Source organism: Trachinotus anak, unplaced genomic scaffold (assembly GCF_046630095.1).
Source record: "Trachinotus anak isolate AG129_WGS33_773 ecotype Australia unplaced genomic scaffold, CSIRO_AGI_Tana_v1 ptg000012l, whole genome shotgun sequence".
In the NCBI taxonomy this organism is placed as follows: Eukaryota; Metazoa; Chordata; class Actinopteri; order Carangiformes; family Carangidae; genus Trachinotus; species Trachinotus anak.
In genome coordinates this window covers 16,042,997-16,058,856 of record NW_027273863.1, presented here as the reverse complement: position 1 = coordinate 16,058,856, position 15,860 = coordinate 16,042,997, and the positions used below count along the sequence as shown (strand labels likewise).

The window sequence follows — 15,860 nt, the reverse complement described above, 5'->3', positions numbered from 1 at the left end:
ATCCAATAATATATTCATTAATTTATGACAGTTCTTCTGGATGAATGATTATCAGCAACTTGAGCTTGAGTTGTGGAAATGTTGTGTCTCTTTGAGGTCATTTTGTGTCTTAATGGAGATTTGACTCCTCTTTGTGGTCATTTAGTGTCTTTTCAACCATTTCTGTGTCTCTTTGTGGTCTTCTTGCATCTCCTTGAGGTTTTTATGTGTCTCTTTGTCATCAGTAATGTGTTTTAGTAACATTTGGCCGGTGAAGCCCAGGGGGCCCCTGACCCTTTGGGCCGTACAGTAATCCATTGATGTGTCTTATAAATCAGTGTGGACTGAACATTTGTATGCGCATGACACAATAACTAACTAACTAACTCGACTGTAACACAAAAGGAATATCCTGCATAACGAAGTACAGTTTGCTGGTAATACCTATGTACTTTTACTCTGTACTCCAACAGTTTAAATACAGGAGTCCTGCTGGTAATGAGGCATTTTTGCAGAATATTTCTTCTACCACTGTTTGAGACAGACGTTATCAAGCCAGACAAATTAAAGTTAATCCCACACGCCCAGAGCAGAGCCCACAGTATGTAAACAACTCTGAACCATTCATACAATCGTAGTAAAAAGTGGGTGGCAAGACCAACACGCCCCTCTCTCCTCAAATGGGAAGTTAGGGGACACCATGTGATCCCAGTGTGGACTTGACTGGCTCGTAAGAGGGCGGCACATGTGACGTCAGCGGGGGGAAACGATACAAAACTGTCTGCGAAAGTAGAGATGCCTCAGAGGAGTGACGAGAAGTGTTGCAACACCCTCAGTGACAGGAGCCTGACAGGCAGCACCCAGGGAAAAAAGCCAAACAAGTGAGGGAGAGCAGAGCCTGCAGAGGGGAGAAGCCAGTGCATGGTCACCGTGCAGCAGAGAGCTGTCATCTCCGTGGGCCACTTCTTTTTTTAACCAGTTTATTTCCTTCCAAACACACGTGGACAAGTCACCAGGGTTCATGTGTGACATATACAGCCTGGACTCCCACTGCGTGTCCCCACAATGCAATATGAGTTGGGCGATGGAGCCTGCTAACTTCTACGAGAGCGCCAAGCTGGGCGGCCCGCAGCAGGGGGTCTGCAAGCCGGGGAGCAGGAGCGACGGGACGGGCGAGGACGGCACCATGGTGGAGCTGAGCACCGCCCCTGCCATGTACGACGACGAGAGCGCCATCGACTTCAGCCAGTACATCGAGTCGATGACAGCCGTGCCAAACCTGGAGCTGTGCAACGACGAGCTCTTCCTCGACCTGTTCAACACTGTGAAGCAGGAGAAGGCGGATTTCTACAACATGCAGAGCTCGGTGCTGCCCGGCGGCGCGCAGCAGCTGTCGGCCACATACACGGCGGAGAGGAAGGCGGAGAGCGGGCTGGAAAAGGGGGCGTTCAGCGCGCCCATCAAGCAGGAGTCCGACTGGAGTGACAGCGACATGTCCTCGTCCCTGCCCTCCCAGATCGAGACCTGCGCCCAGACCTCCGTCAGCCTCCCCACGGGACAGCCGACACCGCCAACCACCCCGGAGCCCGTCTCCGCTGTCAGCTCGGCCAAGTCCTCCCCGCGGAAGATCGGGAGGGAGAAGGGCAAGAAGGCGGTGGACAGGTTCAGCATGGAGTACCGACAGAGGCGAGAGAGGAATAACATTGCAGTGAGGAAAAGCAGGGATAAAGCCAAGAGGCGCAACTTGGAGATGCAGCAGAAGCTGATTGAACTGAGCAATGAAAACGACAGGCTTCACAAAACTATCGAGCAGCTAACCAGAGAGCTAACCGGCCTCAGAGATTTCTTCAAGCAGATGCCCAACTCCTCCTTCGCGGCTCTCTCCACGAATGCAGAGAGCCGGTGACAAACGAACTCTTCTATGAACTGAGCTTTTAGGAGACATACCTCAAGAGACATTTCGTTTTTACCATCTGTACCAGATGTATTTTAAGCTTACCATAATGGCACTGGAAAATATATGATGTTGCTGCCATATTTTTGTGGGATTTTATGTGTATTAAATTATTTTACCACTGCATTTATATGATGTTATACCTGACATGGTACCTGTTTTATAATTCCAAACTTTGTATAAGAGCCAGAGCATGATCTTTTATATAGTTTGTATGAAACCTTGAAAACATTTTGTTAATGGAATCTACAATAAAAATGTGGAAAAAAGGTGCAGAAATTTGCCTGGTCTGTGAGTAGTCTTTGCATATAGCTGGAGTGAAGTCAGAGAAGTGCAACAGGAAATAGAAAGTTAAGTCAGCAAAAATATGTTTATTGACAGTGTCAGCAATCTTAAATACAGAGGTAGATGACTTGGTTGGAGAAGGGTTTTTTTTTTTTAAGACCACGTCCAAACATGTTTACACTGAAAAGTTCTCTTCTGAAAGTCACATCCAAGTTGATGAACCATGTGGGCTGCTTTGACAGACACTGCATGGCACTGATCTACCCTTGGGCTGTCAACTCCTGGTGCACAGGATCACATATCAGTAACACAAACAAGACCTTGTCTTCTTGCAGCCCATTCACTTGAGCACTGCTACAAGCTGTCAGGGAGGCCTTCAGAGGGGAGGAGAGCAGGCTAAACTGGCTCAGACCAAGGCCTAGTGTGCATGCAGATCCTTGGAGCCAGGATTGATATCATTAGCTACTTGGCCTGACAGCTTTTAGAGGCAGATTTCCTCCAGGCCAATCCAGGGGGCAGGTTTCCTGGTGACGACTCGGACGTAAACGGCGAGGGGGCCCACCTCTTTTCCCAGGACATTCTCCACATCGTAACCTGGGAACTGAGACACATGGTGCTTTAAAAAACTCACACCTGGCACACTGGAAGACACAAACTCGCACCTTTACTAATTGTTGAGACCATTTTAGACTGAAAACTCATCTCCTCCACTTCAAATTATTAGTTCTACTTTAAAACTACTTGTACTTCTTCAATCTAAAGAAGTTGTTGTGCTTTCAAAAATATGAGTGCACTTAAGGCCCTGACCTTTGCACTCCTCATATTAGTCAGCATTAATTCTGTTTATTCAGCAGACATGTGCTCCCCTGAGAAAGCACTTATGCCTATTTGTAAGTTAAGGCTGCAACAAGTAACTTTTCATCATCAATTAATCTGCAGATTATTTTTCAATTAGTAATATTGTTTATGAAATGTCAGATGATTCTTAAAAAAGGCCTGTTACAAGTTCCCATAGACTAAGGCGACACCTTTAAATGTCTTGTTTTGTCTGACCAACAGTCCGAAGCCTAAAGATATTCAGTTTACCATATTGTGTGACAAAGAAAAACATCAGATCGTCGTATTTGAGAAGTTAGAAACAGCACATCTCAACATTTTTGCTTAAAAACTGTCTAAAACAATAAAGTGATCATCATTAAAGGTGAAGATGAACTTTTTGTCAATTGACTAATTAACTAATTATTGCACTTTTCAATTGTAAATAACACTGTACAATCATGATTACTACCACGCTCCACCACTTGCAGGTTACATGGAAAGTAAATCATAATATTTCCAGTGGACAACCTGCATGCAAACTTAAAAAAAATACAAAACAATCACTAAATACAGGAAGATTTCATTTTGGCAGTACATTCCTTCTGCATCAACGACCGGCATGACTCTTGAATTTTTTTGTTCGGGACAGAACAGAGCTTTATCACCCTGACATGAACAGATGACTGTGCTTTCAGGACATATTGACAGAGGATCAATGCACCGTGCAGTTCAGTCCAGTGTTATGTAAGAGTTTATAAAAGCACACCTACCTCATTACCCTCCAGTGGTGCAGTGTTCAGAATGGACATGATCGTCTTTTTCTGCAGCTGTCGGGGAGATCAGAAGGTGTGGAGCCATTAATGTCATTTTAATTATCGTCTTAATGTTGTAATAAAGAATAAATGCTGAACCAAACATACTGTGCTCTCTGATGAGTAACAGATTGATGGAGGGGGTTAAAATATCAGATTGCTGATAAGAAAAATGCTGATAATTTTATCAGTTTGGCTCAGTTAGTTTTCTGATTACAAAGTCACACCAGGTTTTCTATAATAATAAAAAGGCCATTATGCAGATGCATGTACAGTGAGGGATTTTATTTCTTCAGCCTTTTAATGTGCTGAATGTGAATTTTATCTTTATGAGTCTGTAAAAGTGTCATCACTGAATCCATGAGAGGATTCAGTGTTTGTCTCAAGGACACTTCAACAGGTTTCAACAAGGTTGAACTGAAAGCTCTGATCACTGTACCACCCTCCTACTCTGCTGCTCTTTGTACTTTCATACTTCCAAAAAAAAAAAAAAAATTCTTATTGTTTCCCTTTATTTCCGCTTAAAGAAGCAGTTCAACATATGTGTTAGATAAGAAAGTTGATACAACCCTCATGTCTACTGAGTAAGTATGAAGCCTAAGTGAAGGCAAGGTTAGCGGTTAGCTTAGACTAGCATAAACACTGGAAACGGGGGAACAGCTAGCCAGGTTCTGTCTGTGAAATCCGCCAACCAGTTCCTCTAAACCTCACTGATGAACACATTACATTTTGCTTGTTTAATCCACACAAAAACCAAAATGAAAAAATAGTCTGAAGCACGGGTTCGATTCAGACCAAGAAACAAGAAACCAATAAAGAGTCCAGGAAGTCACTGGTCCCAGCTAAGAAATAGTCCAGCACACAACCCCCCCTGCAAAATGGCACTTTTATACGTTGGATTTGTGTGGATTAAATAAACTAGACATTACATGTTAGTCAATGAGCTTCAGAGGTGCTGGTAGGTGGATTTTGTTACCTTCAGACAGAGCCAGGCTAGCTAAGCTAACCATCTCCTGGCTATAGCTTTGTATTCAGCATACAGACATGAGAGTGGTGTCAATCTTCTCAACTCAACGCAAAATAAAGCAAACAAATGTACAGTATTTCACAAAATATTGAGCTGTTCCTTTGAACAGACATCAGTTACCAAGTGTAAAATAATATGTGATTATACCTAAAACATTTTGATTTTTGAGGCTTGATTCACCACAAAAAAAGGTACGGGGATGCATAGTTAAAAAAACCCTGAATCAGTCTTCTCACCTTAACCTTTAAAGTGCAATCACTTAATGAAGAAGAACTCAGAAACACTTCCAGTTGAATCCTTGTGTCTGGCTTGTCCACCACTGACTTACAAGAAACACAGTGGAAGTTTTGACTGTGAAAAGAAAACAAACAAAAAAATGAAGTGCTGATTTGCCCTAACAATTAGCATTAAGCTATTCTGGGTCATTTAGAAAACTTACGGCGTTTCAGCTAACGTCTCTAAGTTGTCACTTCCACAAGAGTTGCAGGCAGGCCAGGAATAAGCTGTGTTCTCATCCACACCAACTATCACCCCTGCAAACAGAAACAGAAGTGCAAATAAAACATTAACATACAAAATAACCCTTGGGAAACATCCATACAAACTATACTTTACTAGACTTTAATTTACTCTCAAGTGACAACCTCCTTATTTTTACTGTTAGTTTTATTTACACTTCTTGCTATTTTGAACTGGTGGAGGCCAAAGGAAAAACACTGACGCCTAATTTGAAGAAACAGATAAATGATCTACGCATAGGTTTCAAAGTGTGTGTATATTTGTGACAGGGTGTTGGAGATAAACACATCCCTTTCATTTTTATCTGAGATTGCAGTGATAAATGTAGCTATGATGTTTCTCCCTGCCTAAACACCATGTCACTTGACAACCAGAGCTAATGTCCTACAAACACAAATATGGGACCTTAAATAAGATACTGAATTTAAGACTGATAAATGCTTGTTGTACTTTCTGATCCGAGGCTTTTTCCACTGGTAATTTCCAGAAGATACTATTTGCACATGAGTGCAAAAGATAATATGTTTGTTTTATTTTTTTTCAGCCACCTGACCAAACATGTACAGCCAGAGGAGCCAGAACCAAGAGGGTTCACAGTTTGATCTTTGCCCTCAACTGCGACACAAAGTCGACAGATGCAGATTATTATCTGATTTAGGCTGCTCTTTTCTGCACCACATTTATCTAATTGCAAAGCTTCAAAGGATTTAAAAAAAGAAATCAATACGTCACAACAAGGGCTTTTAACTGTTGTCTGAATCAAATGAGAAGTAGTTCACTCATCTTTTAATTTGCACTGCAAAAAGTCAAGTTTCTTCAGCAATGCACTGAGGAGAATAGTTTTTGATGTTAGCAAACATTAAAAAGCTTAAAAATGTGAAGGAACAACACTGCTTGCATGCAAGGGGGTGGGGCTGGGGGTTGGGGTACTGCAACAGGCCTCCACACTAGCTTCTTTTCCCATTGTGCTACCCTCAAGTGAAATTTAAAGTGAGCTGTGCATGTTAATTTCACCGAAACTGACATGGGAATTGACATGAATGCAACAATATCTCATGTGTTTTCATTTCTTTAAAGTCCCAAACAATGACAGCCTGAGGACAGTGAATAAGAAACAGAAGAAAGCAGGGGCCTTAAAGCCACATCAAGGCCTCTTGCTGAGCTGTAAACTTATATATATGAAAAAAAAAAACAAGTGGTTTTCTTCCCCAGAGAAAACATTGGGTATGTTCTGTAGGAATCACTTCAAATGAGGCGAATTACATGAAAACCGCAGGACACAGTGAAAGGGGGAAACTGACCTGTGAGAGTACAGAGGGAGTTGGGTGTGGCCTCCAGACTAAGGGGATCCAGTCTCACAGGTTGGAGCAGGGTCTTCGCCTGGGGCTCGGTCAGGGACTGTGAAACTAACTCTGGCCTGGTTGTGGACTGGAGACTGTCATCAGGCTCAGCAGAGCACAGCTCAATAACGGACTGCTCCACGCACAGGAGGACACCTAGATATTGAAATTCAAATGTAATAACAAATGAAATGTCCATTAACGATCTAGAGTGCTAACTGTGCTCGTGCCCAAACCAGGAGACTAGTGAGGGTGCAGTGGGGGAAGAAGTACGCAGACCCCTTATTTACTCAAGTACTGTGCTTTAGTGCAGTTTTGAGGTACTTGTACTTGAGTATTTGTATTTTATACATCTTTATATTTGTACTCCACCTCAGCTTTAGGTACTAGTTACTTTGCAGATTCAGATTATTAATACAAAACTCAACTAATAAATGAATTTTGACATATTTTTATAGATTAAGCTACCAGGCAGTATATAAAACAATTAAAATTAGACCAACCTTTACCAGCTGCAACATTAAAGTGATGCTTTGAAGTATAGGGTATTTGATCTTGTGTATAATTTAAAACAAACAGGTTAGATAGACTATATTGAAAATACAAGGGTTGTGTTTAATGCAACATGGCTCCATATGGTAAGGTGTTACCTGATCAAGTAAGAAACCAGATTTCCTCAATATGGGAGAGGGTAAAAGAGCATCAGTGGGCTACTGAACATGAGCTGAAAACACAGCTGCAGCAGTGGTGAGGAGGTATAGGAAGAGCCATACGACCAATAACAGAGGGTGCGGTGGCCGTCCTCGAAAAATGACACCAGACACAATTTACTATTTACGTAACCTTGCATTGAAAAACAGACGGATGAGTGCTTCTGACTTGGCGCAAGGATTGTCTGTGGAAACTGGTGTTTCAGTGACTGATCAGACAGCATGAAGGACATTTAACAAGTTAACCCTCTATGGACAGCCTCCAAGGAGAAAACCATGACTGTAATGGCACCAAACTGCAAGATTAAACTTTGCCAAATAACATGCAAAGATGCCTGATAAATGTTGGCAGCACAGTCTTTGGTCAGACAAAAAAAAACAGTTTGGATCACATGGGGTCCAGCATGTTCGGCACGGACCTGGCGAAACATGGAGGTGGGTGTGTTCTGATATGGGGCTGCATGAGTGCAAAAGGTGTAGGGATGATGATATTTATAGATGGCACCATGAAATCAAATTAGCAATAACCAAATACTAAATGATAAGATAGCTCCCAGTCTGAACGAGCTTGGCAGGAGAGGAATTTTCTAACATGACAATGATCCCAAAGACACAGCAGAAATCATGCAAAAAATGTTTTTATAAAGAAGAAAAAAGCGAAGACTATGGCCCGGGCAAGTATGTCTCCTGACCTGAATCCAACAGAAAAACGTAGGAGTATTTTACAGTGGAAGGTAGAGCAGCAAAAGCCCGTCAAGCAAAGAGCAGCTGAAAAGAACAGCTCTCCACAGATTTGAAAGGTATCATCCCCGCCCAGGAGGATCAAATCTGTCATCCAAAAAAAATGTACTCTAATTTATTACTCTAACATTTGTGTTTTTTAAATTAGTTAGCTTAATTTTTCTTGGGCTAAAATAAACAAATAAAATTGTATTAAATGGACAGGATTTATAATTACTTAACATTTGAGTGACACTACCCAAGAGTGTAATCAGTTTTGGTGTGTACTTTAAATGCTACTCGCAAATGGATCATTCTGCGTCAGTAGTACTTTTACTTTTGGTACTTTAAGTATATTTTGATGCTATTAGGAGTATTTCTAGACTGTGTAGAAGTACCACTACAACACTGAAACACTGAAAAAATATTTCATTATAAGTTAAAAATCCTTTATTCACAATCCCACTATGTAGTCCTCTGATTTAGCTCAGCACCTCTATAACACTGTCACTAGCCTCAAGCAGAGATGAGGAGCAGGCTACAGAGGTCTGGTAAGCTCACTCCTTTCGACCTCCACATCCCTCAATCAAGTTTGTAGTTTTTAGTACTCCCCAACACCTGTTAACACTGATGTGTAAAATCAGTGGAGTTCCCCTTTAAGTACAAGTACAGATGTATTATCAGCAAAATGTACGTAAAATACCAAAAGTAAAACATGTTGCGCAGAAAAATACCCCCCTGTAACTTATTTATTACTATATTTGACCTTAGATTCTTAGTACTGATGCATCAATGTGGAAGCAGTATTTTACTGTTGCAGCTAGTTGAGGTGGAGTTAGTTTTAAATACTTTACATAATGTTGGGGAGATTAATCCAGTTCTTCCCAGCCTTTTCCAAATAAATCTGATGTGTCATGATGATTAATGTGGTCGGACAGAAGAAAAAAACATTAGGTCTGCTACACAAATGTGTATTCATTTTTTGGGAGTTTTCTCTGGTCTCTGATTTATTTGTCAAATATTGGATAATTTTACCTCGTTGGGCCTTGAACAGTTCTTTAAACAAAACCATGTGAGAAGTTTAGAGGAGAAATGTCTCTTTGGTGGAACATCTGAGACGTGACAAAGGCCCCATTCAAATGTCTTTTTGACATTTTTTGTGAAGGTTGTGACCCCACTGGTTGAATCTTTATTGTGTAAGCTTATTGTATGTGTTGCATGTGAACCTTTGAACTACCAAGTAACCAGTGATGGAAAATAAACAAGTTAATTTCCTGAAGTACTGTACTTCTGTACAATTTCTACGTACTTTTCTATTTTAAGTTTCAGTTGCCGACGACAACCCTCTCACTGTCTGGCTGCCTTTTTTGTTCTACTGTGTTTTTCCCCTACAGGTAGACAAACTTATGTCCTTTGCATGTGTGGTTTGCTGCACCATTGAACACAGAAAACACCATACTTACAATCATCCACACATTACACACATTACTGACTTCTGCTCTGTTTGTACACCTCATAGTTATGTTGAACTATTTTGGTTATTTTTGTTCAATTAAAATACTTTGTATCATAATTCTGTGTGTGACCTTTCCCCCACCAGGTGGTAACACATCAAAGAGACATTTCCCTACACACTTCTCACATCGTCTCATTTCAATACCTGTTCAAACTATTCAACATTTCACAAAGGCTAGATAAAAGATTTAAAATAAATAAAACACATAGCTGGTGACTATTTGGAGGGGCCCGACCCCCACTTTTACTTAAGTAAAATTTTAAATGCACTTCTACTTATAATTGGGCATTTTTACATTATGGTATTAGTATTTTTACTTAAGTAACAGATGGGAGTACATCTTCTACCACTGCAAGTAAGTAGTAAGTATAGCTGTCAGATGCATTTAGTGATGGGCAGGAATGTCAGGTCACAAATGAATCATGTTATGTGACATTTACCATGTTCTTTGAAGGCATCTCTGAACGACATGCAACATGCAGCGGGGGAATGTAGTGCTTCGAGGACAGAGGAAGTGAGCACACAGGACGTGCTCACACACAGGGCCACTGTTCGCCTGCATGGTCGCTCGGGCTGCTCATCCTGAAGACTGGGGTCTGTCAGCACCAACCAAACCTCACCCTGACCTACATCACTGCCCTGAAGTCGAAACAGAAAGCCAGAGAGTGAGAATTACTTAGAAAAATAGACTGACCCAGAAAGAGACAATTTAAAGGAAACATTACATGACAAAAACTTACGAAGCACAAATGAGATGCAAACTGTCATTTCTGAATACGAGTTCATTTATTCAACAAGTTGCCCACAATGCTGGTTTACTAGTACAACAACTTCAAAGAGTTGTGTGTGGGTTTCAGTGGTGTGAGCATGTGGCAAAGTCCACCAGTTTGTTCTGAGCTGCTATCTCATCTTGGCCAAAGTTTAAAGGTTGAACCAATCAATGGTAAAGAACGCCCGGGCCTGACACAGATAGTCTCACACACACAGTGATATGAATGCAGCTCTCGACGTCAGAGCTGAGGCTTTATCAGTTTGTTGGTTCAAATGATCTCAAAGGGATGACTGAGGAGCTCCTCAAGACAATGTTTTATCTGTTCATTTGGTTAAAGTCAAATAAAATCTGTCTTTTTCTGGTGTAAAAAAATAAAATAAATACCTGCATTCTCTTGTATAGAACAGTAGCAACAAAACTGCAGCGACAGGTTTTCATCTCAATCTGAAAGAACAAAACACACACACACACAAAAAAAAAACAGTTTTAGATGGACCTGCTGAAGATAAGTTATCTCAACCTGCAGCAATTTTTTTTAAATTTGTGTGTGTATTGTGAGAAACTGTTCACCTGCAGTATGTCTCGTAAGCTTCGTCCCGTGGGGGGAATGTACAGCTTGGACAGAGTCTGCCCCTCAGTGGGTTCAACAGAGCTCTCCTGACCTGAGAGCAGGTAGCAGAAACTCAGAGCTGGGCCTGCAGCTCTGTTCTCCTATAAACAAAAGACACTTATAAACACTCTCCATGTTAAAGAAAATAAATTTGTATCACTGTCCTGTCAATGAGCAATTATTCTCAAAAAGAGCTGTGATTTCACCTCCGATCTTCATAGATATTAACTTTTCTACGGTGGCTCTGAGAGCTCAATGCACAGCAACTGAAGAGAACCTGCTAACAGGTTTTCTGTATTTGTGTTGACTGTATTTTGCAGCATGTTTCTTTACGCTGCATTTGTGTTGTCAAAGTGATAAATGCTTGTTTCCTCGTGTTTTATTTCTCGGCAACATTTTTTTCTAAATGCTGTGAATGTGCTGATGAAATTACAAAGGTGTTTTCTTCATTTGACTATTTGCATGTGTTTTCTTAAACCGCATTGAGTTCTCAGGGCCAGCAAACTTTCCACTACTTAAAAAAAGAAAGGCCACAATCAGTGGATCTAAGCATTTTTTTCCAAATGCTGCACATGTTGTGCATTGTTTTGTCTTTTTGCATGTGTTATGTAAGTTGCAGTGCACAAAGGTCTCAGGGCCAGCTCAAATCTCAGCCCTTTACAATAGTTTGTTTGACATTTTACCTATGATATTTCAACAATGGTACATTTTTGTTTTACAGTGAAAAAAGAAGATTGACCCCATGTAAGCCAGGTTCCAGACATCTGAATCAATGGCGACATCTCAGATTTCCTTAATGATTTATGGAGTGCTCATGTTGTGCACCCTGACGAACCCTTTTCCCCCCGATAGAGAAACAATCGACCAATCATGAAGGTGGGATTAACAATGAGGATATCATATTCCTAAAAACTAGCTGGCTAGATAAAGCACGGATGAGATCGAAGGAGTTGTACAGTTTGTTTTAAGTTGACGTACAGAAATAACAACTCTTGAACTCTGTAATGATTCAGAAAATCAGATACCTCCTCCTTGCAACCACTACCACAGCTTCTATGTTGACTAATGTCAGCAGGACAAATGTGCCAGAAGGGCTAAACAAAATGAATAACCCCTTCCAACTAGGAGTCAGCTAACATGAGCACAATGTGAGGATAAAACAACGCTCCTTATAGAATTGAATATAGTAACTTTCCTGTTAGAACTGTGACCATTATGAGATTAATTGACTAGTTGGTCCTCAGAAAAATAATCTGCACCTATACCGATAACTGGTTAATAATTCAAGTATTTATTTTGGCAAACATGTCGAACATTATCTACAGTATCACAGAAAAGCAGAAGATCCAGAGTCATAGTTGCAGATGCATTTTATATCAATCAACATGTAAATTTGATGTCAGCCTCTTGGGCTTTAAAACATCATCATGAGTTTTTTTCTGAAATTTTATAGATCCAAAAATGTTTGATATGACAGTTATTCAATAAAACAAATTAGCAGGCTAATCAATAGTGAAAACAATCATTAGTGTCATATTACAAAAATGCTCTCTTGGGGAGATGCATGATTTCTGCTGTAGTCAGAACTTACGCTGGATATGCTTGGTGTGTTTCCATGATCTTTCAGAGGCGTCACTGGGGGCCACAGACTGTCGATCAGGCTGAAAAGCCTGGTGCGCCTAAGAATGAGACACAAAAAGGCAAAAAGAGTAAGGAGAGCGGCACTAAAAAGGGGGGGGTTAAGGAGAAACTGGTGAATAAGGGACTTCAGTGAGAAGACTGAGAGTTTTCACTGCCAGTTTCACTTCCAGTGAAACATGAATCTGTTAAGACAGAGCTTGTTCTAACGTCACCTAGAATTAACAGAGAACATGCTTGGGCTGGCAGAGCAGATATGCACAAAAACAGATTTCACAGGCAGGTTTAGAGATACTGAAGGGTGGGAAAACAGTTCACGCCCTATGTAAATCACACTATCATAGTAGTTCAAAACTAACAACGTTGAGGAAAAAAAAAAAGTGATTCTTAACAGCCACATCTATCATGCTTGATTCGTAACATTTGCCTTCTCTCAACACATCCTTAATCTCAGTAATGACAGATAATACTCAAGCTTTCATGCCATTTCATTTACGTCAAACCGACACTGGTCGGTAGGATGAAAAAAATAAGAGGGGGAAAAGCAAACTCATGCAACTTCGACAGGAAACGTCAATCTCTTAATTCATTGTATCTTTTCTGAGAAGAACTTGTTGAGTTCAGGGTGGCTGGTCAATGTTACTTATTCATCCATGTGGGCGCTGTCATATCAGCCAGTGGTTAACAACCTGTTAGTCAGCCTGTAATCACAGGGTTTCTTTGTGTGGAACCGGTTCTGCAGACCATTCAAGTCCAGTGAGGCTCGCTCAAGGATGAGTAACGACAAACTAACAGGACTCATTCAACACACTTTGATTTGATACTGAGCTCATACACTTGTTTAGAAAACATTTAAGTATATTTGATTTACTGCTTTAAAGGTACAGCTGTGGTTCGTGCTGGTTAGTTATCTCAAGTCTCGCCCCCAATCCTTACAGGTGCAACATTTTATCTTTATTTAGTTGGCACACATCCAAGAATATGCCACTTCCTTTGAAAATCACTCCTTCCCATACTAGTAATGTTGACAGGCCACACTACTCATGAAGTGACACTGACACTGATGAAACAAAGATAATTAGCGAATAGAAGAAATGGACAAGGGAAAAGTCGTAGAAGCTGTAGCCGGAGTTTTTTGAGTTTTTAGGTTTTTTATTTTTTTTGTCAGTGAACAAATACTCTGATAAATTGTTTGCATTTATGGGTTTTTCTTGTATAACATTACTGCTTCTTAACTAATCTATATGAACCATCTGTACTGTCTATGCAACTTTTTGTTGTTTCACTGTGTGTTTATTACAATGATCTGTACAAAGTTTGTGTTTAAAAACTCCACACAAAGACTGTTACTAAGTTAAATAAGGCTTAGCTTATTTAGCTGGTTAGCTTATCTTAGCATAAAAGCTGGGCACTGAGGGAAACTGCTAGGCTAGCTCTGTTCAAAGGAAACAAATTCCACCTGATCTGCTGAAGATCAGTAATTATTTTGTGTGTTACCATTTCTTGGCTGGGTGCAATGACTTTGTAAAGTCTTGTCGTCACCGTGAGGTCAATTAGGGAACTTCAGCAGGCGTTCAGTGTTTAAAAAACCTAAGGGACTGCGCTGTTCGGAGCATGTTGCCTCAGGTGAGGCAATTAGATGCTATCCAGGAAGTCTGGTTTGACTTTAAAGGCTTATCAGACACCAAATACTTTTATTAAACTTAAGATAGCGGGTCGGTGTGGCGGGTGGGGCTATTCACGCAGTGCTTAAGTTGGTCTGGATGCAGCCTTTTGGCTGCTAGGCAGATGTTTTTTTTTAACTTTTGGACAGATGGCTAGTTTCCCTCTGTTTCCAGTCTATGCTAAGCTAGGCTAGCTGCCTGCTGGCTGCAGCTTCAGAATTAACAGATATGACAGGAGGGTTGTATGAATCTTTTCATGTAACTCTTGGCAGGAAAGCAAATAAGCAAAATTCCCAAAATGTCAAACTAGGTATGAGTTATTAGGATATTCTTAGAAGTCTAGTAGTCTAGTAGTTTCTAAGAAACTGGAGAAAAAATGTATGTCTGGTTTATTCCAACCAACCACGTGTTTTTCCACTTGAGCTAATACGACAGCCCATGTGTGAGCTCTGAAGATAGCTCACAGACAACCTCCAGAGACATTATAGGTTGTGGTAGCATTGAAAATACCAAGGATGTAAACATACCCCCAGCCTGTCTCTAAATGTTCCCATGGCAGTTCTTCTAACTGCTTCTAATCTGGGATCTTGAATATGGAAACTCACAAGGGAGACAGAGCATGCACCTCGGTATCACTTTACATGTAAACACAGCGGCACTGCTAGCAGGACAGCATAATAAGCTGCAAACATTAAATTCTCATTGTATTGTAAATGTGGTTGTTAATGTTTAGAAAAAGAGCATTCAAGGATAAAATTTGCTGTGGTTTATAATAATGTAGATTCACACAGAAGGCACCAAAGGCAATGTCCACATGTGTGTGCTGGTTTAATTTGAGGTTCACTTGCTAGTTTACCAGCATTGTCATATCAGGACCCATCTATCACAGGTATTTACCTAGGGCTGTTGTCCTAGATGGAAAAAGAGTGAGATAAGATAACCTCAGATATGGCAGAAATCCATATCACAACTTGGTATTGGTCGCAGGTTGAAGTTTACCTATGGCTATGAACTGAAATTCAGGTGAAAAGCTATCCTCATCTAGCGTGGAGGAATGAGTACAGAGGAGTGTGAGGGTCTCACCTTTCTCGAGTGACCCGCTGGACCACTTTAATTCCTCTCAACACACAGGTCTTCCCCTGCCACCTCTGGCAGTAGTGGAGGAGGTCATCTTTGCAGGGCAGCAGGTGCAGCTGGACCACGCTGAACATGCCGTAACCGTCCTGGACAAGAACACACAGCCTGGAGAAACACACACACACACACACACACACACACAATTAATCATGTGGAGTAAATAAGATTTTCTGTTCACAAATGTGTGTAAGTGTTAGGGGCGACCCAATGGACGTTTGGTTAGGGCGCATACCACGTGGGCGCAAATGCTCTGAGCAAGCAAGCGGCTGGTTTGAAACCCAGCAGGTTGTACTCTTTGCTGCATGTCAGTCCGTTACTCTCTCTGTCCTATTTCATGTCACTCGCCACTGTCTAATAA

The 15,860-nt window shown here is 41.0% G+C and overlaps 2 protein-coding genes across 4 annotated transcripts in view; one reads left to right on the top strand and one right to left on the bottom strand.

Annotated features, from left to right (window-relative positions):
- Positions 1-785: 785 nt before the first annotated feature.
- On the top strand, positions 786-2,212 carry cebpd (CCAAT enhancer binding protein delta). Its single transcript, XM_071492373.1, has one exon. It carries the CDS (start codon positions 1,001-1,003, stop codon positions 1,883-1,885), a length of 885 nt encoding a protein of 294 aa, XP_071348474.1. The 5' UTR covers positions 786-1,000; the 3' UTR covers positions 1,886-2,212.
- Positions 2,213-2,279: 67 nt separating this feature from the next.
- The window catches only part of spidr (scaffold protein involved in DNA repair), a 34,970-nt gene continuing 21,389 nt past the window's right edge, over positions 2,280-15,860 (bottom strand). For all 3 annotated transcript variants that reach the window (XM_071492366.1, XM_071492367.1, XM_071492369.1), the window contains 10 exons: positions 15,449-15,607; positions 12,655-12,742; positions 11,024-11,164; positions 10,838-10,897; positions 10,122-10,320; positions 6,697-6,891; positions 5,316-5,409; positions 5,113-5,227; positions 3,808-3,864; positions 2,280-2,819 (listed from right to left, as the gene is read on the bottom strand). In XM_071492366.1, coding sequence (XP_071348467.1) covers positions 2,700-2,819; positions 3,808-3,864; positions 5,113-5,227; positions 5,316-5,409; positions 6,697-6,891; positions 10,122-10,320; positions 10,838-10,897; positions 11,024-11,164; positions 12,655-12,742; positions 15,449-15,607 — 1,228 coding nt within the window. In that variant the 3' untranslated portion in view covers positions 2,280-2,699. The remainder of the gene's footprint in view (positions 2,820-3,807; positions 3,865-5,112; positions 5,228-5,315; positions 5,410-6,696; positions 6,892-10,121; positions 10,321-10,837; positions 10,898-11,023; positions 11,165-12,654; positions 12,743-15,448; positions 15,608-15,860) is intronic.

Bases quoted from the DNA above. Each gene is read 5' to 3' on its own strand.
- cebpd (XM_071492373.1), top strand. From the start codon at position 1,001: ATGTGTGACATATACAGCCTGGACTCCCACTGCGTGTCCCCACAATGC.